This window comes from Ambystoma mexicanum, chromosome 5p (genome assembly GCF_040938575.1).
Source record: "Ambystoma mexicanum isolate Mex_15411 chromosome 5p, UKY_AmexF1_1, whole genome shotgun sequence".
NCBI lineage: Eukaryota > Metazoa > Chordata > Amphibia > Caudata > Ambystomatidae > Ambystoma > Ambystoma mexicanum.
In genome coordinates this window covers 714,753,255-714,775,423 of record NC_090930.1, presented here as the reverse complement: position 1 = coordinate 714,775,423, position 22,169 = coordinate 714,753,255, and the positions used below count along the sequence as shown (strand labels likewise).

General features: G+C 46.3%; 1 protein-coding gene across 8 annotated transcripts in view; it reads left to right on the top strand.

The window, feature by feature from the left end:
* LOC138481148 (zinc finger protein 250-like) overlaps positions 1 to 22,169 on the top strand; it is a 729,359-nt gene that overhangs the window by 495,807 nt on the left and 211,383 nt on the right. For 7 of the 8 annotated variants that reach the window (XM_069613086.1, XM_069613087.1, XM_069613084.1 and 4 more), the window contains one exon: positions 11,249 to 11,380. The exons of the other annotated variant lie outside the window; for it this stretch is intronic. In XM_069613086.1, coding sequence (XP_069469187.1) covers positions 11,249 to 11,380 — 132 coding nt within the window. The remainder of the gene's footprint in view (positions 1 to 11,248; positions 11,381 to 22,169) is intronic. 8 annotated transcript variants of the gene reach the window in all.

Sequence of the window (22,169 nt, the reverse complement as noted above, 5' to 3'; positions counted from 1 at the left end):
CATGCGTCCCATGCAGGAATGGTTGGCGAAACAGTGGTCTCAGGTAAGTGGTCAGTGGGACGATCTAGTGGTCGTTTCACCAACACTGGTACAAAGCCTTCACTGGTGGACAAGAGAGAATCTCGCACAGGGGAAACCCTTTTACGATCCCGAGGTACAGGCAATAGTCACTACAGATGCATGCCTAACGGGGTGGGCAGCTCACCATCTCCACCACACAGCTCAGGGTCTCTAGTCTCACTCAGTGGCCAAGAACCACAGCAACCTGCTAGAGCTTCTGGCAGTATTCAGAGCGCTTCAGGCGTTCAAGCCCCACCTACTAAACCTGTCAGTGCAAATCCGGACAGACAGCACAACAGCCATGTTCTACCTGAACAAGCAAGGAGGGACTCGCTCGCCAAATCTGTCCAAGCTTGCCCAGAAAATCTGGATATGGGCACACAGACGGAACATCTTCCTGTCATCACAACATGTTCCAGGGGAGCTCAATTCCCTAGCGGATGCTCTGAGCAGGGACTCCCTCCCAGAGGAACACGAATAGGTTCTACACAGAGAGTTCGTAGAAGATATCTTCTCTCAGTGGGGTTTCCCCACTATAGACCTATTCGCCACAAGCGAAAGCAGACAATGCCCAGGATTTGCATCAAGGTTCCCCCAACCAGACTCCCAGGGGAACGCCCTGTGGATGAACTAGTCAGGGATGTTTGCGTACGCTTTTCCACCTACTCCTCTCATCAGGAAAGTGGTGAACAAGATGAACAGAGAGTCGATGACGCTCGTCCTAGTTGCTCCCATGCGGGCAAGACAACCGTGGTTCCCACACCTACGCAGGATGGCGGTGTGCGAGCCCATCAAACTTCCAGCCTGGTACAACCTATTGTCCCAGCACCAAGGTCAAACAGTGCACCAGCAACCCAACTCGATGCACCTGGCAGCATGGCTCCTGAGGTCATAGAGTTTGGACATCTCAATTTGCCACAGAGGTGTATGGACATCCTAAAAGAATCTAGGAAACCAAACACAGATTCACATGCGACCCACCCTTCCTCCCCTCTGAGAGAAGGCGCATGATGGCTTGTAGTCTTACCTTTCTGTCTATCTGCTTGGATTATCTGTACTCACGCTACTCCACATGCTACCTCATGTCAGAAAAAATACAATCTGAGGATCCTAGACGCGTGAGAGATCTTGGGTACAGTGGACGTCACACTAGGGATAGTATTACTGGCACGCCCTGTGTCGACGCCCATTTTCGAGTTTCGAAAAACAAACTGTAATACTCCGCAGCTTCCACTAGATGTCGGCCTAAGCACAGCATGTGATCTAAGCAGATTCCACAAGCCTCAGAAATATATATATTTGTATTTAGTGTGTTTCAGTTCAAATAACCTTTCACATCAAATAAAATTAAAAAAGCAAATATCAACATTATACATCATTATTAAAATATACCAGTTATTCACTGCATAAAACATTACAAATATTAATTTACAATATACATTTCTCTCACTCATCTCCTTTGTCTGATCGTAGACACGCTACTACCGGCATCTATTCATTCATTTGCCCCCTCACCTTTAACCACACATGCTATAAGGCTATATGGACGGATTTATTTTCAGAGTTTACGCAATACCACCACAATTCATAATTCTTTATACTGTCCAAGTTGTTAACATACTTTCCCAAATTACTCAGGGGAACATTTACTGAACAATGGCTGAGGGCATGCTGAGGTGTTTCTATAGCATTCTTCAATTTACACATACGGCAGATTCTTTCTTCACAGGGGATGCCCGATCCCGGACCCATAGTCCTTAGGGCTGGTAATTTATTTACCCTTAGTAATAAAATAAATCTCCTCAATGCAGGGCAACAGCACAATTTTACAAAGTTTTGCAGGACTCTAAATTTGTGGATTAAATTAATGGTTTCTCTCCCTTGTTTTAACTTGGAAAAATGATCAACGTTTACCACCCAATCCCATGCCTCCAACATTTGAGTAAAGTTGTTTTCCTGGGTGCAATATTCCTCCTCCCAGTAAGGGGTCCATTCTATCTCCTTTCCACTAGATGTCGGCCTATGCACAGCATGTGAATCTAAGCAGATACAAGCATCAGAAATACGATTCTCCAGCATTGGATCTTTCATGGATTCACATGCTTAGAATATTCCCCGTCGTCAGGCTGGGAATCCCCGGTACATTATATAGACCCTTTCCCGTAGGAAAACTTTTTCGACGCTTATGCGTCCTATCCACCTCGTTTTGTATCATGCGTGCCCGCACCGTCAGGACGTCATGATACAAATACAGGCCCCGCCCCCGCGCTCCCTCAGATTTCAACCGTCTTTCAAAGTAGTGGGATCCTCGTGTTTACTACTAGTGAAAACTAGGTTGTTTTTTCTGTTTCGCTTCGGCGAAGTTCAAATTCTGGAGAATTATGTCTGGAAAAGCGTTATTTCGCCCGTGTGCAACATGTGGCCTCAAAAAAGTTTATGAAGGAGACGGCCACATGGACTGTATCTACTGTCTCCACCCGCACCACACGGCGGATACATGTGAGATATGCCAGGGTTTCTCTCAAAAAACCCTTAAGGACCGTAAAAGAAGGCTGGTCGACTGGCTTAATGACGGAGCGGGTGCCTACCCGGCTTCGGAAGTTGGCTCCACGGCCTCCAGGAGCAAGTCGGAGCCTCCATCGAAAAAGGTACGGCCAGCGGAAATTCGCACTGAGGACAAGCATAAGGGGAAGCATGCTGGATCTTCCTCATCACATAAAAAGCCCTCCTCCTCCTCATCATCTAAGACGGAGAGGCTAGCGCTGTCAAAATCCTCCTCAGGGGACCGGTCCAGGTCTTCCATGAGTCGAGATGCTTCAGCCGGGAAGTCGGCATTGAAATCGACGACGAAGTCTAAGGGCTCGACGACGACGACGTGCTCGTCGACCTCGGTGTCATTGATGATGCCTATTACCGTTCAGGCGGCAGCGGTTGGGATTCCTTCGTCGACGGAGACTCAGTCTATGGCTTGGCTGCCAGAGGTCTATGACCCGATCCCCCCTGAGGTCTTACTGCAGCCAGACACGGCCTGCTCGGCGGAAGGAGAAGGCGACACGGTTCTGCAGCCATCGGATTTAGGCTTACAGCCTTCCACGTCGGCGACGACAACGACGATGAGTGCGAGCGGGGGTACGGTGCCTATATCATCCACGCTACTGACCCCCCAGACGGTTCTGTCTCTGGATGTGCTTAATACTCTTCAGAAGCTCCTGCAATGGCTGGATAAGCAGTTCCCTCAACCTGGGACGTCATCGTCACTTTTTTCTGTACCTTCCGTCGACAAGCAAATTTGTACGGCTCGCTCGACGACTAAACACCCATCGGCTCCCCAGGTGGTAAAAGATCGTCCTCGAGCTCAGGAGGAGGGTGAGTTGTCGGAATCTGACTCTATACCGGGTGACTCGGGGTCAGACATCTCCCTGTCACCGTCGAGGGACCCAACATGGAATTCGGATGTAGAGTTAGAGTCTACGAGGAGCCAGACACAACCATCTCCCCCGGATGATGTGGGAGCTTTCCATGCAATGATGGGAAAAGTTTGTTCCGAATTCGGCTTGATTCCTGAGGAGCAGAAGAAAGACTGTTTCCTTTTTGACCACATGGGTCAAAGGAGAAAATCGGTATTTGCCATCCCAATCCTGGACCACGTGTGGCAAGAAGGTCTCAAGACGATGCGCCATCCGTTCTCGGAGCCAGCCATAAAGGGACGGATCGAGAAAAAGTTTAAAGCTCCGGAGTCCACTCCGAAATGTCTAACATCACAGCCTCTGTCTGACTCGGTGGTGTCGGCGGCAGCGGCTAGGAAGGCCAGGGTACAGCAAAAATGTTCAACGCCACCGGAAAGCGAGGCTAGGAGGCAGGACGCCTTTGGAAAAAAGGTGCTCTCGGTCGGAGCGACGACAGTAAGAGCAGCCAATTCCTTAGCGATCGTGTCACGATATGATAGAGAAATGTGGCACAAACTAGCCCCTATCCTAGAACACCTGCCAGATGAACACCGAAAAGCAGCTATGTTACTGGTGCGGGATGGCGAAGAGGCATCGAACCACGCTATTAATATCGCAGTTGACCTAGCAGAGTCTGGTTTCAAACAAATCAACCATGGAGTAGTGCTTCGTCGACAAGCGTGGCTCAAATGTACTACTTTCCGTCCTGAAGTCCAGTACAAAGTCCTTGACATGCCATGCGAAGGGGAACACCTGTTTGGCGAAAAGGTTGATGAAGCGTTGAAAGGGATGAAAGAAGACACGGATACTGCTAGGTCCCTCGGCGCCCTTCAAACGGGTAGAAACTTTCGCTCTTTTCGCCCCTTCAGGGGTGCTTCTGGAAACTCCCGCTTTGGAGCCTCGAGGGACCGTGGATTTAACAGGCCCTCGTACTCTTCACAAGGTTTCAGACGAGCGTCCCAGTCGGCACGTAGAAGCAGGGACTATCAAGCCTCCAGGCGGCGAGGCTCGGGTCCGTCGTCAACGAAGAACAAACAAACCAGCAACCAATGACGGCCTTCGGAACGTCCTGGGGGGTCGAGTCTCTCATCACTTCGACCGATGGAAATGCATCACCGCAGATCGATGGGTTCTAGACACGATTCGCATGGGTCATGCGCTACAATTCAAAGGCAAGCCTCCGCGTCTTCCTCCTTTATTCTCGACACAGCCCCACCTCTGAATCCTACGACAAGAGGCGGCGCTTATGTTGCGAAAAGGGGCGGTAGAGAGAGTTCCTGTGGCACAGGAAGGACAAGGAGTTTATTCCAGGTTCTTCGTTGTCAAGAAGCCAAACGGCAAATGGAGGCCCATTCTCGACCTGAGGGTACTCAACAAGTGGCTAAAGAGCCTAAAATTCAAAATGCTAAAGCTCCAAGAGGTTATCAGGTCGGTGCAACCCATGGATTATCTATCATCACTAGACCTTCAAGATGCTTATCTTCACATCCCAATACGCCCACGACACAGGAGATATTTAAGGTTCGTCGTCGGGAGAAAGCATTTTCAGTTCAAGGTCCTCCCGTTTGGGCTCAAGTCCTCCCCCAGGACGTTCACCAAGTGCTTGGCCCCTATAGCGGCCCATTTAAGAAAGGATGGTCACCATGTCTATCCATATCTAGACGACTGGCTGGTCAGAGGTTCGTCCAAGGAACAAACACGAGACAGTCTAAGGGCCACAATGTCCCTCTTACAGGAACTGGGCTTCGCAATAAACTTCAACAAGTCCTCCGTAGAGCCTTCGAGGACCTTGGTCTTTCTAGGAGCGGAGTTTCACACACACACAAGCCTGGTGAGACCATCCAGCGAAAGAATTCAGAAACTTCAAAGCAAGGCGTCGGAATGGAGAGGCGGTACCAAGGTTTCAGTGCGCAAGTACATGTCCCTGCTAGGGACCATGTCGTCCTGCATTCCGTTGATAAACAACTGCCGTCTGTTTGAGACCTTGCCAGGAATTTCTAGCGGACCGTTGGGTGCAGAGCCGAGGTCGCTGGTCCGACAGACTGGTCGTCGACGAACAACTAGTTCAAGCACTCTGCTGGTGGAGAGTGTCTACTCATCTAACAAAAGGAATGCCTCTACTGGAACCAGAGTTCCAAAAGACGGTGGTGACGGATGCATCGCTAAGCGGATGGGGAGCTCATCTGGATACGTTACAGGTACAAGGCCAGTGGTCGTTGCAGGAGTCCTCCCTGCATATCAACCTGCTAGAACTGAGAGCAGTGCGATGGGCTCTGAAATCTTTTCTTCCTCACCTGAGGGACTCGGTGGTGCGTGTCATGATGGACAACACCACTACGATGTTCTACTTGAGGAAACAAGGAGGGACACGTTCCAGGTCCCTATCGAAGGAGGCACAGAAAATCTGGCATTGGGCCCTGCAACACAACATACAAATCTTAGCGTTCCACCTACCAGGCGTGAGAAACGTGGAAGCCGATGCCCTCAGCAGAGAAATGAACGAAGTTCACGAATGGGTGCTGAACGACCAACATCTACAACAAGTATTCAAGAAATGGGGACACCCTTCCATAGACTTGTTTGCGACGAAGAACAACAGGAAATGCCATCAGTACGCAAGCAGATGGCCTCAGCAGGGCTCACTGGGGGATGCGTTCTCCTTCCCATGGACGAACAAATTCCTGTACGCATTCCCTCCATTTCCCCTTGTACGGAGGACGTTGCAATGGATCCTCAGGTACCCATGTCGGGTAATTCTGGTGGCCCCGTACTGGGCCAGACAAGTGTGGTTTTCAGGCCTACTACACTTAGCGGTGGCGGAACCGATGAGATTCCAGAAAACCCCCGACCTTCTGTCTCGACAGGAGGGTGTCGTTTGGCATCACGACCCGGACAGTCTCAAGTTGACGGCCTGGCTGCTGACTTCGCCGAATTTGGTCGGCTAACGATTCCGGAGGACTGTCGGCGTATCCTGCAAGCGGCAAGAGCACCTTCCACAAACGCCTCATACGCGTACAAATGGAGGAGTTTCTGTCAATGGTGTGAGGATCAACCAGGGTTGGCCCCGCAATCGATTAAGCCGGAACAGCTCCTTCCATACTTGCTGTTCTTAGCTCAAAAGGGCCTGTCGGTATCGTCAATAAAAGTACACCTAGCAGCCATTTCCAGGTTTACTCGTCGACGGCATTCGGCACCATTGTTCAGCGACCGCCTGATTAAGCACTTCCTTAAAGGCCTCTTTCGGAGTTTCCCTCCAGAGAAGAAATTTCCGCCGGAGTGGAGCCTCAATTTGGTCTTAACGTCTCTTATGAAGCCTCCTTTTGAGCCAATGTCATCATCGTCTCTAAAGTTTTTGTCGTGGAAATTGGCCTTCCTGGTGGCCATCACTTCAGCCCGACGTATTTCAGAAGTTCAGGCTCTAATGGTAGACCCACCATACTTACGATTTTTCAAGAACAAGGTAGTCCTAGCCACTAACCCGCAGTTCATACCAAAAGCTCCTTCGGTGTTCCATAAACACTCCTCTATTGTGTTGCCTACGTTTTTTCCGGAGCCATGCTCGGGAGCGGAGCGCATGCTACACACATTGGATGTAAAAAGGGCTCTCAAGTTTTATCTTCATTGTACGCAACCGTTCAGAGAAACGAGACAGCTGTTCGTGGCCTATGGTTTGGGTGCTAAAGGAAATGCCATTTCGAAGCAAGGACTGTCAAGATGGGTGTCATCTACCATTTCGTACTGCCATTCCAGGGCAGGGAAACCTCTTCTACGACGGCCAAGAGCTCACTCAATTAGGGCAGCGGCATCGTCGACGGCATTGTGGGCCGGAGTCCCTCTGGGGGACATCTGCATGGTGGCTACCTGGGCGGCTACACACACCTTTACCCGCCATTACTGCCTGTCGCAGCAACATGCCGAAGATACCCGGATGGGACAGGCGGTGCTTCGACACCTATTCCAATAAGGTAAGCCCCGGCTGAGGGGTTGCATCCTATGGAATTTATGACTGTATGTGGTTCGTTTTCCTATGTTAACGATTACTGATGTATACATGATCATAGGGAACGGGCTTTGGAACAAAGTATATGGGTTTGCATGCACGCCTCCTCTTTGGGGGTGGTACTGCTATGTAATCTATTCTAAGCATGTGAATCCATGAAAGATCCAATGCTGGAGAAGGGAATAGTTTCTTACCTGTAACTCCATTTCTCCAGCATTGGTATCTTTCATGGATTCACATGCGCCCACCTGCCTCCCCTGAACATGCAAACCGGTTCCCCCACTTCTTTGGGGGCCGAAATCTGAGGGAGTGCGGGGGCGGGGCCTGTATTTGTATCATGACGTCCTGACGGTGCGGGCACGCATGATACAAAACGAGGTGGATAGGACGCATAAGCGTCGAAAAAGTTTTCCTACGGGAAAGGGTCTATATAATGTACCGGGGATTCTCAGCCTGACGACCGGGAATATTCTAAGCATGTGAATCCATGAAAGATACCAATGCTGGAGAAATGGAGTTACAGGTAAGAAACTATTCCCTTACGGTGAGTAATGTATCATATATATATATATATATATATATATATATATATATATATATATATATATATATATATATATATATATATATATATATATATATATATATACGTTATAATTGAATTTGGGATGGAAAAAGATACGTTTTGTGATTGGCAGAGAAGGTAGGAATTTAGCATGCATATTTTAATTTTGAATATTTTTTTTGTAGAGAGCTTTATGCCAAAGTGCTTAGCACAATATAAAGAATGGTACAATCAAATGAAGATATCAATTTTGTAGAGTTTAGGAAGAAAGAAGATAGTCTTTAAGACGAGAACGAAACAAAGAATAGATGGAAAGGAAACAAATAGGAAGAGGAAGCGTGTTCAGTGCAAGGGTGCCAGTAAGATAGATGACTGCAAAAACGAGATTGAGTACATGGAGGATGAGGGACAGAGAGAAGAAACAAAGTTTGGGAGCGTAGATAACGGATAGGGGTGTCAAAACATATGAGAAGAGCAACAAGGAGCCCGGTTATGAAGAGATGTAAAGACAAGTCAAAGGAAGTTAAAGAAGACGAGAGTGAAAAGGGAGCCATAGAAGAAATGCCAGAGTTGGAGAAAGAGTCCAGAGGATATACAAAAGAGAAGACGTACAGCCGAGTTAAAGATGGCGCAAAGAAGACTAAGGTGCGTTGCAGGAATACCAAGTAAAAGACTACAGCAGTAAAATAAACGAGAAAAAAATAAGGGTAGACACAAGTAACTTGGTAGCATGAAAGGAAAGAAAAGGTCTAGCTTTCCAAATATTAAAAATTTGAAATTAACTGCAACGAGAAACCGAGGAAATATCAGAAGTGAAAGCAAGGGAATAATCAAAATAAAACACCAAGAGTACAGCAGACTACAAAATGGGAAGGTATTTTTTTTTATTTTACATTTTTAAAGCACTCACACAGCCCGGAGGGCTGTTACAGAAATAGTTTTTGTTTATTTAGTTGCATAATTGTTTTTGTCTTAGTTGCGTATTTATAACTTGCTTAAACACCCAGAGATTTCTAAGCGTGGACCCGGGGATTGAACCTCTGTTGCTTCATGTCGTCTTGCTTCTAAGGCGCGCACATTGCCGCTGAGATATCCTCCCGGGACATATATAGGTATGCGCACATTGCCGCTGAGATATCCTCCCGGGACATATATAAGTATATAGGTGGGAAGGAGATAGAAGTAGGAGCACACTATATAAGCTTCAAAATAAATAAAGCCTAAACAACTAAGTACTCCCATTAGACCATCTCGCCTTCACCCCTCCTGCTCTTCAGTGTATGTGTATTCTCTGTATGTTTCTTGGTTCGCATCACTTATCTGTAATGTCATTATCCTGAGCCTTGTCTGTCGTGTTAACTATTTGTTTGTGCAAATACTGTAACATCTACTACATTCTGTAAGAAAGTGCCCAGACGCCTTTGGGTTTGGCACGCTATATAACTTCAAAATAAATAAAATAAGCTACAAAATACATAAGAGATGAAGGAATAGTAGCAAGAAAGAAAGGAGAATCAGTCTTGGAGGGATTTAGTTGGAGATCGTGATCCAAGACTGAATGGCAGAAAGATGAGAGGTAATAGCATGAAAAAGGAAGAGAAAGATGAGAACTACTTCTTATCATCGTAGAAGTGGTAAGACAAACCGAAAACGTTGATAATCGAGGCAAGTGGAATAGTATGTAAAAATAAAGAGAAGAGGACCCGGGACAGAACCCTCAGGTACCCCATGTTTAAGAGGGAAGAGGAGGACGTGTGGACAGCCCAAAATACAGAGTGTGTGTGTCTGATTAGATAGATCTGAATGAAATCAGTGAAGAACAGAACATTTGAAACTGCGAGAAGAAAGAGAGGAAAGCAAAATAAAGTGATACTGTCAAAAGCAGCCGATAGGTCTAGAAGTACAGAGAGTGAGGAATGGTTGGCATAGCGAGCCGATAGAAGTAAATCACAAACAGAGATAAAAGCAGTCTCGTTGAGTGAGGACGAAAGCCTGATTGAATATGTAGAGATATTTTAAAAAAGTAAGGATTTCTATATTTAAAAAATGTTAAGGATTTCTATACCTTTCTTTTAATATTTTAGCTCGGTGTATAGAAGTTAGTGTGTAAATGGAATATAGTCGTTTCAAGGCTATTTTTTGGTTTTAAGTTTCAAAGTGTGTGGGGGGACCGCTAGACATTAATTTAAACAAATGAAGCCAAATGATGCTGTAGAAGCATTTGTATGCCTAGATAATAGTATCTACAGTTTACGTTTTTTCAGGCCACTACAGAATGGGGAGTACTGTAACTTTGTCAATTTTCAACTTTTTCTGTTTATTTTAAAATTGAGGTTCAAGGAGATACATCATTTGTTTTGAAACGGTAAAAAGAGTAACTTTGCTAAAAAAAAAGACTATGGAACTATGGAATGCATATGTCATTTCCATAGAAGAAAATAGTTGGTCATGAAGTATTTTAGCAGGCTTGTCTCAATACCAATGTATTCTGGAGATAAAGTCCATGTCCCAAAGGATGTAGTGGGGAACATATGTCGAGTGACCATGAATGGACCAGTGAAAGACAATCTCACAGGGGTCCATAAGAAGAAAATATAGGTGACATTTCAAGTACATGGCCTACATGGTATACCTCTAAGAAGGTTTCCAGTGAGTAAGTGTGCCTTAGGCGACATATTCACTACAGCATTTCAAGGGCTACATTGACGTACATTATTTTCTGGGTTAGTGTAGTACTTATTTTAGTATATCAAACCATTTTTAATATCAAAATGCTTACTCTGCATACGGTATGAAGAAATTTGAAATGAGAAAAATGTTTGCATAATAAATAGGGATGAAAAATTAAGCGATATCTTTGGTTTACATTTTGAAAATATAGGGGGGGTGAAGGACAGTAAGCATTTTCTTTAATTCTTGTGCATAGGAGCCTGCAGTCATTAAAGCACACAGGCGAAAAGGCATGTGGATGTTTCAAAAGTTGTATTTTTTAAGGTTAAGGAGAGGGGGGGTTCACATCACCTTCATGGAAAAAAAAGTATACGTGGTCTCGGATCTAGTTGGGTAGATGCATCATGCAATAGGCCACTCTCTCACAGCAAAATAAATTCTGCTGCAGCTGAATTCCAAATTGTTGTTCTATTTATCACCACATTTATTCACTCTATTTCTTCTTAGACAATCCAGCTTTCGATCTGGATATTGCATCCAGTATAAAACAAGAGGAAGATTCAGATTTCATTGGAACTGAGGACTCGAACGACTCTGATTGTTCAGGAGAAGGCAAACGTATTGAGTATGCCACTAGAAGTGAGTACACTGACATTTCAAAGTATATCTCGTACTCTTTAGGTTCACGTTTATTGAGTACTTTATAAATCCTGATGTCTGTTCATACATGTGTACAGTGAACTCTTTTGCCTATCTGGAGACACAAACATTCCTACTCTGTTTTTTTTTTTAAACATGTGTCAGGAAAGAATTTCCTCTTTGCTGAGTTTTGCCTTGTTGTTTTAAAACCACCACTCCCCCCCACTCCCCTTCTGCATATTTGCAGATTCTTTTGGTTCTTTCTTCATCCTTATGGCAAGTGAATTTCTTTTTCCACCCTCCGTACCACTGCATTTAACTTCTTTGGCAAATACTGAACAGTATCTTTAGAGCTACCATTAGAGAAAAGGTAATGGTGGAGAGGGCCTAGTGGCTTTAACGTATATGTCACACATTTGTGTACAGTATTTTCCTAGCAGACTAATGGAAGTATATCTTTAGGCTATTACGTTGGCCAAAATGGCTGCCTTGTTGTTTAAGCTCTCTCTCGCATGCTCTCGCTCTCCACCACTGCGTTTGTATGACCATCTGCCTCCTTCCTATTCAGGGGTAAGAATGACCATATATTGGTCTGTCTTTATGCAGTCTTTGTCCAGTGCCCGGGAATGGCAGCGGCATGCCTTGAACTTGTAGCACTGGTATAGCTTGTCAGACATCCTATTCTACATCTATAGTTTGTCACACATATCTCTGAGCTGATTATAAATGATAGGATAACCTTTCAGAGTTTTAAAGCTGCATGTTTCCTGATACTAGAATTTCGTATATATGGTGACGTTTTGGAGCCATTCTACAGTCAATCACTGGAACTGTAATCTGAAACACGGAGAGAGGACCTTGAAGGTGTGCCAGGACTGCTGCTGAAAAAAACATAACGAAAGCAAACCTTTTAAAGGCACAGCTCTGCCTCTTGTCCAGGGGAAGCCTAACAGTCATCTACCTGCATTAAGGCGGTGGGAACAATATGCTCTTTGTACTGCTCTTCGTTTGGCAAACTTCTTTCTCTTTTAGGACACGCAGATCTATTTGGGTGAAAGCCTCCAGAGCCTTAGGGACCCCATCGTGAATCTTGACACTGAGGTTCAGTACCTGCACCTCTCTTTGCTGTGCATCATCAATAGACCTCATCATGACTCTGTTTCTACTTAATGCATCCAGGCTGAGTTACTGCACTGGAATTGAAGTAATTTTTCTCCTCCCTCATTGCCACAAGCCATTGCTGTCTCACTGCCAGTTGCATCGCCTACCCTTCAACTGCATCAGGGCACTTCATGCAGAGTTCTTCCTTTGTTAGGATCCTGAATTTCCAGCTACAGCCACTTTCTGGGACCAGCAGTCCTGAAACAGGGACTGAGATCGCTACCATCTGGACCCAATACCAATCCTGAAAGGCACCTCACAGACTTGTTCAATGCAACCATTGCCGTGAGTTGTCTTCTGACTTACTTTCAGTTGATGGGTTGTCCCTTTGGCGGTTTTTCATGGTGTGCTTGCATATCATTTACTCCCTTTTTGGACTCATTAAATCTCCATAAAGTGTAGTGTCTGTACCTGCAACTACCCCCTGCCTTGGCCTGGGTTGTGGAACCTGAACATAGCAACCTGCTGTGGTGTCTTGCTGACCACCCAGAATGGTGGCTGCTCCTATTTCCATCTGGAAACCTGTAATAAATAGTACCAGTTAGTATATATACATTTTGTATTTAAACCTTTCCCGAATAGTTAACCCTGTTTACCTACCTGTGACGCTTGTTGGACAATTGTTCAAGGGGTGGTGCAGGACCTTTCAAGTTAGTGTTGGTGATTTTGCTGGTGGTCCTTATAATTTCTAAGGCATGTCATATGTTTTAACCATTGTCTTCCTTCTCACTTTCCATCGCAAAAGCATTGCATCTTGTGATATACTTGTCTAACTGCTTTCTATTTAATGTGTGTGGTGTCTGTTTTGGACACTTTAGTATTTATGTGCTTTATACTAATTGTAATCTGTGCTGGCTCGGCATCAGATACTTGTTGTTTCTCTCTTTCTGTTCTCTCTCCCTGTCTCTCTTTCTCTGTCTTGCTTTGTCTCTTTCCTTCTGTCTGTCTCTCTTTAATCACTTTTAGTATATATTGTAGTTGCAATAAGAAAGTTTGACTTGTCTTACTGAGCAAAGCAGATTATCAAAACATCGAATAACCATGTAAATTATTTTGTGATGGGTTATTATTGTACTCTTTCAAAATACCCTTTTAGATAGAGGGGACAAATTATACAAGTGAGGATTCCAGCTTCACAGAAAATCCAAGGGCATTTTGGGAACATAAAAAGAACCACAGATCTTTATATTTGACAAATCGGCCTGTGAAAAGAGTTGAATTCTTGAACTCACTTGTCACATAATACACACTGGACTTGATCCTGATTTGATCTTTCACAATACTCACCTTTGGTAAGGCTGAGCAATGACACATGTAACACCATAGGGTCGAGTTTCACAAAAGATCCTTTATTAAGTTTTCTGATTGGGTAGTGGTTATACCAAATGCTTATAGGACAGGGTTCTGCAACCTTTGGCTCTCCACATGTTTTGGACTATAAATCCCATTATTCCTATTCAACGTAGTCAATGACGAGGGATCATCGGAGTCATAGTCCAAAACATCTGGAGAGCCGCAGGTTGCAGACCCCTGCTACAGGAACTAGGGGGACATCTGTAACTAATAAAACAGTTTCTAAAACCAACATTGTCAGGGATGGGATAACACTAAGTGGGACCTTTGTCCAAGTCTCCTACACCTATACAGATTAATGTAAAAAAAATAAAGTTCTTACTCTAAGGTAAGAGTACTTGTCCTTCCAGGGACACCCCTAGTCTACCATGTAATGTCCTAGTCTTAACAGGTCCTTAGCCTCCTGGTTACCCTAAGGTCTTACACACATGTTCAAAGAAGTGGGCAACAAAAGAGTGCACAGATACTGTTCTCAAATATCCAACAAGCTAGCAAAACAGAAAGGTTCTCCGACAGTCTCTTCCAGGGGTTACTCAGTCTGGACACTTCTTCAGCCTCCCTGCTTTGTTTTTATTTATTTATTTATTTATTTATTGTGCATTTGTTAGGCGCTTATACAGTAAGTAATTTCTGTTTCAAAGTGCCCGCATGGCAACAGGGAGGGAACATGAGATAGAAAACATTGAGTACAGTGGAGGATAAAGACGGCCCTGCAATGCCTTGTGAGTATTCAGAATGTGCAGGTAGAAGAGGAGAAGTGGGAGTGGGGGGTGAGTGTTGTAATGTCCGTGCTCGGGGGGTGAGCAACAGATGAAGTGCATAGTATGGTAAGTGCTATGCGGCCTGGAACCTTGCAGGCTTGAACCTAGATGGTGCAAGCCTACAAGATGAAGGCGGAGGATGCTGAAGCAAGTGCTGCGAGGTAGGCAGAGGCTGGGGCGATTGGGTGTGGAAGGCCAATCGCCCCAGCGAAGGATATATAAGAGCCCTGGTCACCAATCACAGTGACTATGAGATTAGCAGAGGAGGGAAGAAGGGAAGGAGGAGTTGAAGAGGAAAGTCTTGAGGAGCTTTTGGAATTTGAGGAAGTCCTACTCAAGACGAAAAGGAAGGGGGAGGCTGTTCCATAAGAGGGAGCCAGCTGTGGAAAGTGATCGGCCTCTGGCCCTCTGCTTAGCGAAACGCTTTACACACAAAGTTGGTGCCAAAGGACTGTAGAGGTCTAGAGGGGGAGTATTTAGCAAGAGAAAGTTGCAGATAGCGTGGTCCCAGGCAGCCTTGTGGATGATGCAGAGGGATTTGAATTTAATCCATGCAGCAACCGAGCAGTGATTCGGGGCAGGAGGCATGCGGCCCCTGGGCTTAAGGCCAAGGATAACTCTTGCTGCCCGATTCTGGATTTGCTGGAGGGGTTGTAGTGGAGAAGATAGATAGATTCAGGCGAAGGCTATTTTAGTAATCCAGCCTAGAGAGAACCAGGGCTCGGATAAGATTGAGCTTCTGGGGGAAAGTGAGAAAAGGGAGAATTCTTTTGAGAAGGAAAAGTTGAAAGTGGGACTTCTTGACAATGTCCTGAGTGTGAGAAAGGAAGGAGAGCGAGGAGTCGTAGATGACTCCAAGGTTTCTGGCTTCAGGTGAAGGAGCAGGGGAGAGCCCATAGAGGAAGGCCAGGGTGCGGGGAAAAAAGAGGGTGCAGGGGTCTCAATGGGAATGATCCCAGTCTTGCTGGCATTGAAGCAGAGATTGTTAGAAGTGCACAAGGACTGGATGACAGATAGGCAGTGAGGGATGATGGAAGATGCAAGAGAGTCAGTAGGAAGTTTGGGAAAGAGTTGTGTGTCATCTGCGTAGCACTGGAAGTTGGCACAGAAGGAGCAAATGAGGAGTGCCAGCTCAGCAAGGTAAGTGTTGAAGAGCCAGGGGGAGAGGTTTGACCCCTGGGGGACACCACAGGTGGAGAAGGAAGGAAGTGAGGAGAAGGTTGCCAAAATGACTTGGGCCGAACGGTCATTTAGGAAGGAGGTCAGCCAGTCCCGTGCCCGCTCCGAGATGCCAAAGGTATCATGGAGCCGTTTTATGAGGTTAGAATGGTTGACCGTGTCGAAGGCAGAGGAAAGATAGAGTAGGATGAGGACAGCTGGAGAGTTGGAGTCCAGAGATATGAGCAGTTCTTCACAGGTGTTCAGAAGAGCAGTTTCCATGCCTCTGGATGCTCCGAATCCACATTGATGATCGTGGAGACCAACAACAAGTTAAGCGTGTGATGTAAATTGTGAAAAGGCCAGCTTCTCCAGCAGTTTCCCAAGGAAGGGGGTGATGGAAATAGGTCAGTAGTTGGCTAACAGGTAGGGTCTGCTGAAGGTTTTTTCAGGAGGGGGCGCACAAGAGAGTGCTTGAAGGAGGATGGGAAAGATCCAGTGGCAAGAGTGGTTGCAGAGATCAGCGAGTAAAGGGGCAAGAGAGACAATGTTGTCCTTGATGGTTCTGGAGGAGCAAGGGGAAGCCTTTTTGGAAGAGACCTACATGGAGCGGACAACTCTTGTGACCTCTTCAGGTGTGACAGGGGAGAAGGAGGAGAGAGAGGAAGGAGGGTGAGAAGCCATAGGAGGTAAGGGAGTGAGTGAGGGACGGGTTGGGAGGAAGGGTAGCAAGGGTGCTCAGGATGTCCAGAGTTTTAGTGGTGAAGTGTGTGGCCAGTGCGTTGCAGGGGGCCTGGAACGGAATCAGGGAGGAGGAGACTGTGGAAGGGTTGGCTAGTTACCTGCAGATTTCAGCCATGTTGTTGGATGCACCAGATACCCGTACCTGGATGTGGGCCCTTTTCTTGGCATGGATGGAGAGTCTGTATTGCCTTTGGAGCAGGCGGCAGGCCAGTTTGTCAGAGGGTGAGTCTGAGGTTTGCCACTTACGTTCTGTAGCTCTGCACTTGCGTTTCAGGGCTGCAAGTTCACAGTCGTACCAGGTCTTATGTTTGGAGGTGGGTTTCAGGCAGATCCACATGACTGGGGCAAGAATGTCAAGGGTGTTGGTAATGGCCAAATGGCAATTTTTCGGCGATATTTTTGCATGGCGAGATTTTTGTGGGGACATTATTACATGGCACCGTGACAGGGGAGTCTAATTGGATGTTGAAATCGCCCATGAGGAGGAGATTGGAGGTGGTTGAGAGTAGGGAGGAACAGAAATCAGCTCATTGAAAGAGGAACAGGGTGGTAGCGCTGGGAGGCCTGTAGATAGTGGCAATGGTAAGAGAGGAGCAGGGAGAGATGACCAACTTGCAGACCAGGCTCTCAAAGGAAGAGTAGACCTGGGTGGGTATAACGGAAGAAGGAACCCACTCAGGGAAGATTAAGGCAAACCCACTGCCAGCACAGTGAGGTTGTGGCTTGGAAATGATCTTGAAGGCATCAGGGAGAAGGGAGTCAAAGGCAGTGACTGAGCTGGCATTGATCCATGTCTAGGTAAGAACGAGAATGTTGAGGTCAGTGTCTTCAAGAAGGAGGCAGATGTCAGTGGAGTGTTTGTTGGCTGAGCAGGCTTAAAGAGTAGCCAGGTGAAGGAGGTTTCCGTCTTTGAAGGTTTTCTGAGGTGGAGTACAGGGGCATGGTACACAGTCAGAAGGGGAGGGACAGGGCAAGTGGTAGGGGGAGAGGCAGGTGAACAAAGGAAGTTAATGAGGGACGGCAGCTGCCGGTCAAAGAGGAGGAGGAGGAGGAGGAGGAGGAGGAGGTTGGGTTGAGGACCCTGAACCAAGCTAGTGCCTGTGTGGTAGACCTTAATGATGCAGCGTGATGATGAGAAGTCGGCCAAGAGGACTTACCACTTGCTGCCACCATTGATGGGAGAGGATGTGAAAGGGAGGAGAGTGGAGATGAGATGAGATGAGATGAGGAGTCCATAGAGCTGCAGCAGGGACAGAGAAAAGGATGTCAGTGAAGACATCTCTGGAAGTTGCACTGAAATTGGCTCTCAGTATGTCTTTTTTGTGCTTGTCTTCCAGACTTTCTAAGGGAGGGAGGGTAGGTGAAAGTGTAGCAGTTGGAGAAGATAGGAGAGATGGTGAGTGCTATGAGGGTGGCAGAGGATAGTTGGAGGAAAGAGGAGAGGCTGCACTGCAAGTTCTGGCCCAGCTCATAAGGCGGTCTAGTGGTTAAAGGAGGGGCACACAATGCAATGCAATCTGGGGTGCAGGATGTTAAGAAGCACAACACGCAAGTTTGAAAGTCACAAACTGGGTACAAAATACAATGCAACCTGGGGTTCAGGATGTAAAAGCACAGCATCCAAGTTTGAAAGTGAAAAACAAGGCACAATATGAAATGCACAATATTGGGTGCAGGATGTTAAAAGCTCAACACCTACGTTTGAGAGTCAAAAACAGGGCACAAAATGCAATGCAATTCGAGGTGCAGGATGTTGAGAAGCACAACACATAGGATTGAGTGTCAAAAACAGGGCACGAAATGCAATGCACAATATTGGGTGCAGGATGTTGAAAAAGCACAACGCCTAAGTTTTAAAATAAAGTAGGGCGCAACGCATTGAAAAAGAGGACTAGATCAAGGCAGAAAGTTCAAGTGAAGAGAAGTTTTGGTTCAGGTTTTGTTAGTGGAGGAGGCAGTGGGAGAGTTCAGCCATCATTCACGTGTCAATGTTGGGTGCGTTTCGAGGTGCAAGGGCACCGCTCTGGGACGGCCTCCTCTGCAGTGCAGACATCCTTCAAGCACTCTGGGTGGCTCTGCTTTCACCTGCCAGCATGACTGCTCCTCCTCTCCACATCTGCGCTCCTGGTAGCTCTGCTGGTTCTTCAGCAGTTCTCCCTCCATGCTTGCAGTGTCCCTTCTGGCCTCACGGCACACAGGTATAGAACGCTGGTGAGCAGTGTGGTGGAAATGTCTGCTTCCTCGAGCGCAGTCCTGCCCCGGACAGCGGTCTGCCTCGGCTCTGCTTCTCCCGTCCAGGTCTTCACTTCCTTTTCTTCGGCTCTCTATTTTAAAGCGGGCACCATTTTTAAGTGTCCCGCTCACTCGGACCACCTCAAAACAGCTAGACCGCATGCTTGATTTTGTGTATCCTCTGATCCGCATTAAATCCTTTCTCCGACTCCTTGTCTCGGTGCCTAAGGTTTTCTGGGAATTGGAGTCTGTAGTTTTTCTATAATTTCCAATGTGATATTTTTCAGGATTTCGGTTTAGAGAATAATTAGAGACGGGGGATTCTAAATGTGTGTCATGAGTGTTAGAGGTATGAATGATGTTTGGCCTAGAGTGATTTTCAAGAATAGAATTTTGGGGCTTACAATGGAAAATGCTTGTACAGTGTCAGCAAGCCATCAGAATTTTAGGCATGATGCAGTCTTCTTCTCTGTGAAGGGAAGACTACTGTGTCTCTCCTGATGGGATCACCACCATTCCCTGTCGGCCATCGTCTCCTACATGATCTTAACTCATAATACCACCCCCAGGGACAGCATCAGTTAGCGGCTGCCATCCCCTGGTCACATGGGAGGAGATCTTTGTTGGGAATTAGTGATGACTCTGTAGGATTCATTACACCCATGAGCACTAGTCTTGGTCCTGCATTCCACCTGCCTTCTTGTGGGCGCCTCTCTAAGTTACCTTTTTCCAGAGCAGCTGTTGCAAGGTCACTAAAACGTGTTTCTCCTCCTGTGTAAGAACCCACTGGGTGGACTGCGTACTCACCACCTTTTCACTTAAGATCTCAGAACGGAGACATAGACACAAAGATATGTTTCCGGTTTATTTATATGCATGCTGGAGGAAACATAGTGACAGGATAATTTCCAAAAGAAATGCGGATTGCCCGAATGATTTGGCAGAAAGGGTCACTAGGAATATCATGGCAAAAATAATTGCTGAACATCAAGTATCTTGAAGTGAGGGTCATTGGCAATCGGACCTAATACAGGGTCCAACCAAAACAGGGTTTTCCCATCGTGTGCCAATCGGAATCCTCAGTACAAATGTTCAAGTTCCAAAGGTCAATGCAAATCTAAATCTGTGGTGGTAAAATGTCCAAAGTTCAAAAGTGCTCACAGTATTCAGAAAATTGTTTTGTGCATCCAATCCCTAAAGGAGGATTTTTTTCTCCTTCTGCTCTCCTAAGGAGGTTGCCATTTCCCTCAGGTTCACTACATGTCCAGCAAATAGTCCTCTGCCGTAGTTCCAAGGCTTTCGGAAGAGAGGTGTATGGAAGATAAGCCAGACCTTTGACTTCTAGAGCTCTTGCTTTGCCCTCACCAGAGCTTTTTTCACTTGGAGGTTTTGCTGCCCCCTCCTTTCTTCCTCCTATATTGTTTACCAGGGTTATGCTTCTCCCCTTTCCCCCTTTCCTTAGTCTCACTGTCCTATCCTCCCAGCATAGCATCAGTGTCTCAAATCTCATCCCGCTATTATGGACCCAAGTGGTCCTCAGAAACCTCCCTGCCCGGACTCTTTCTTCCTTCTGTGCCCTGATGCTATTCCCCTCTGGCTGTGTTCCGCTTCCTACTCATTCTCCAATGTAATCTCATCTGTTTCCTCTAGGTGTTTCAGGTCTTCCTTCTGCCTGTCCTCTCACTCTCTTCCCTGATAGTTCCCCTTGGTTCCTCCCCAAGGACGTACATGTCTCTCTCTGCCCACGGGCAATCCCTCTCTTGGGCTTTTCCAAAGCTCCCTCTTCCACATTCTTGTCTACTCACCAAAGGGTAACCCTTGTTACTATACACAAATCCATTCCCAAGGTACCATGCTCCCTTCTGGGGCAGGGGGGAGGGGTGTTATGTGTTTGTAAATCAATTAAAATTGTTGTCATTTCAAGATCGACATGAAATATTATTGTATGGTTTGACCCTGTCAGAGTGGCACAGGGACCCCTCTGAATCTGGGGTAGACGGCCTACCAGGGCATAGCCAGACCTACCACAGGGGCGAAGAGGGGGAGTAGAGCAGGATCCTAGTCGCTGCCTCCTCAGAATGTTTGATGTCATTTTTGCTGTTTGGTACGACTGTTCCTATTTTGGTGCCTTGCACCCTCTGTCCTGACCATATCTCTGTTTCAGATGGTCCTACAGTGCCATGGGGATCAGACTTTACATGATTCGTATCACCTCTATCTCACAGAGCATTTCCTCCTTGCCAGGGGAGTGTCCTAGACCCTACATCATTACCCCCAGTAGGGGCTGTGGTAAGAGTAGAGGTAGAGAAAAGCATATGTATGTCTTTGTGTATCAGAATAGAGAGTAGACGACAACCCCCTGCAGTGGGTGGCTCCTCCACGGACAAATTTACTAATGTCACATATTTTATTGATGGTCCACTTCTCAAACCATTGACAAACCCTTTTCATATTAAAACATGCACAATATACATTGTCAATATACAGTACTTCAAATGGACGCCCAACACTTCAATATGTGCTTTAATGATTCTGTCTTGGTTCTCAATAATGAACACTCAAGGAATGCTCTTGTACTCTCCTGTATAGTGTAATACGTTTTATTATGAGAAATAACTACAAAGACACATTGCTACTAATAATGTAACTACACACAATACACTTAGCGTGCAAAAGGTTATAAATGAATATGCAGCTATCATTGCCTTTATATCTACTCGAGACCAGACGAATAAAAGCCACTTCAAAAGTAACTGTCTACCTCATTTGTTCTCGCTAGACCTCTCCTCTTTCTCAGTGTGAAATGAAAGACGGTTAAAACATGCCCTCAGACTCACTACTGTCCTCAGAGGTTAGGGAGATGTTCTGCACCATCCCAAAAATAAATCTAATTAAAAGAAACTATAAAAATCACCATGGTCTTGTGTTAAAGGTGCTAATTTAGCGATAGATGCGGAGACACACCTACCAACTGCGAGAGTAAAGAAGGGGGACGGCAGGGGAAGCTACACAGGACATGACACTGGGATTCTAAGCCACAGGCGCCCAGTACAAAGGGTTTCACCGGGAACGGCAGGGGTAATGATACATTGGGTGTACACACAGTCCAAGATACTGTCCTATAATTAGCTAAAGAAGGGGGAAGGACAACAAAATAGCACCATTATAAACATACGTAGTGGGAAATCACTCGGGCAGGCTGGGCCTGGGCAACCCTGATCTGAACCACGTGACCAATGAGAAAGGGATATGCAAAGGGTGGTGGGGCTCAAGCTGCTCATTACGAGAAAGCCAACATGACTGAAACTGGGTGATGTAATTACTGCTGGTCAGCAAAACTAGCCGCCTTACGTGCCATCGAGGAGGGTGGCTCTGTACCA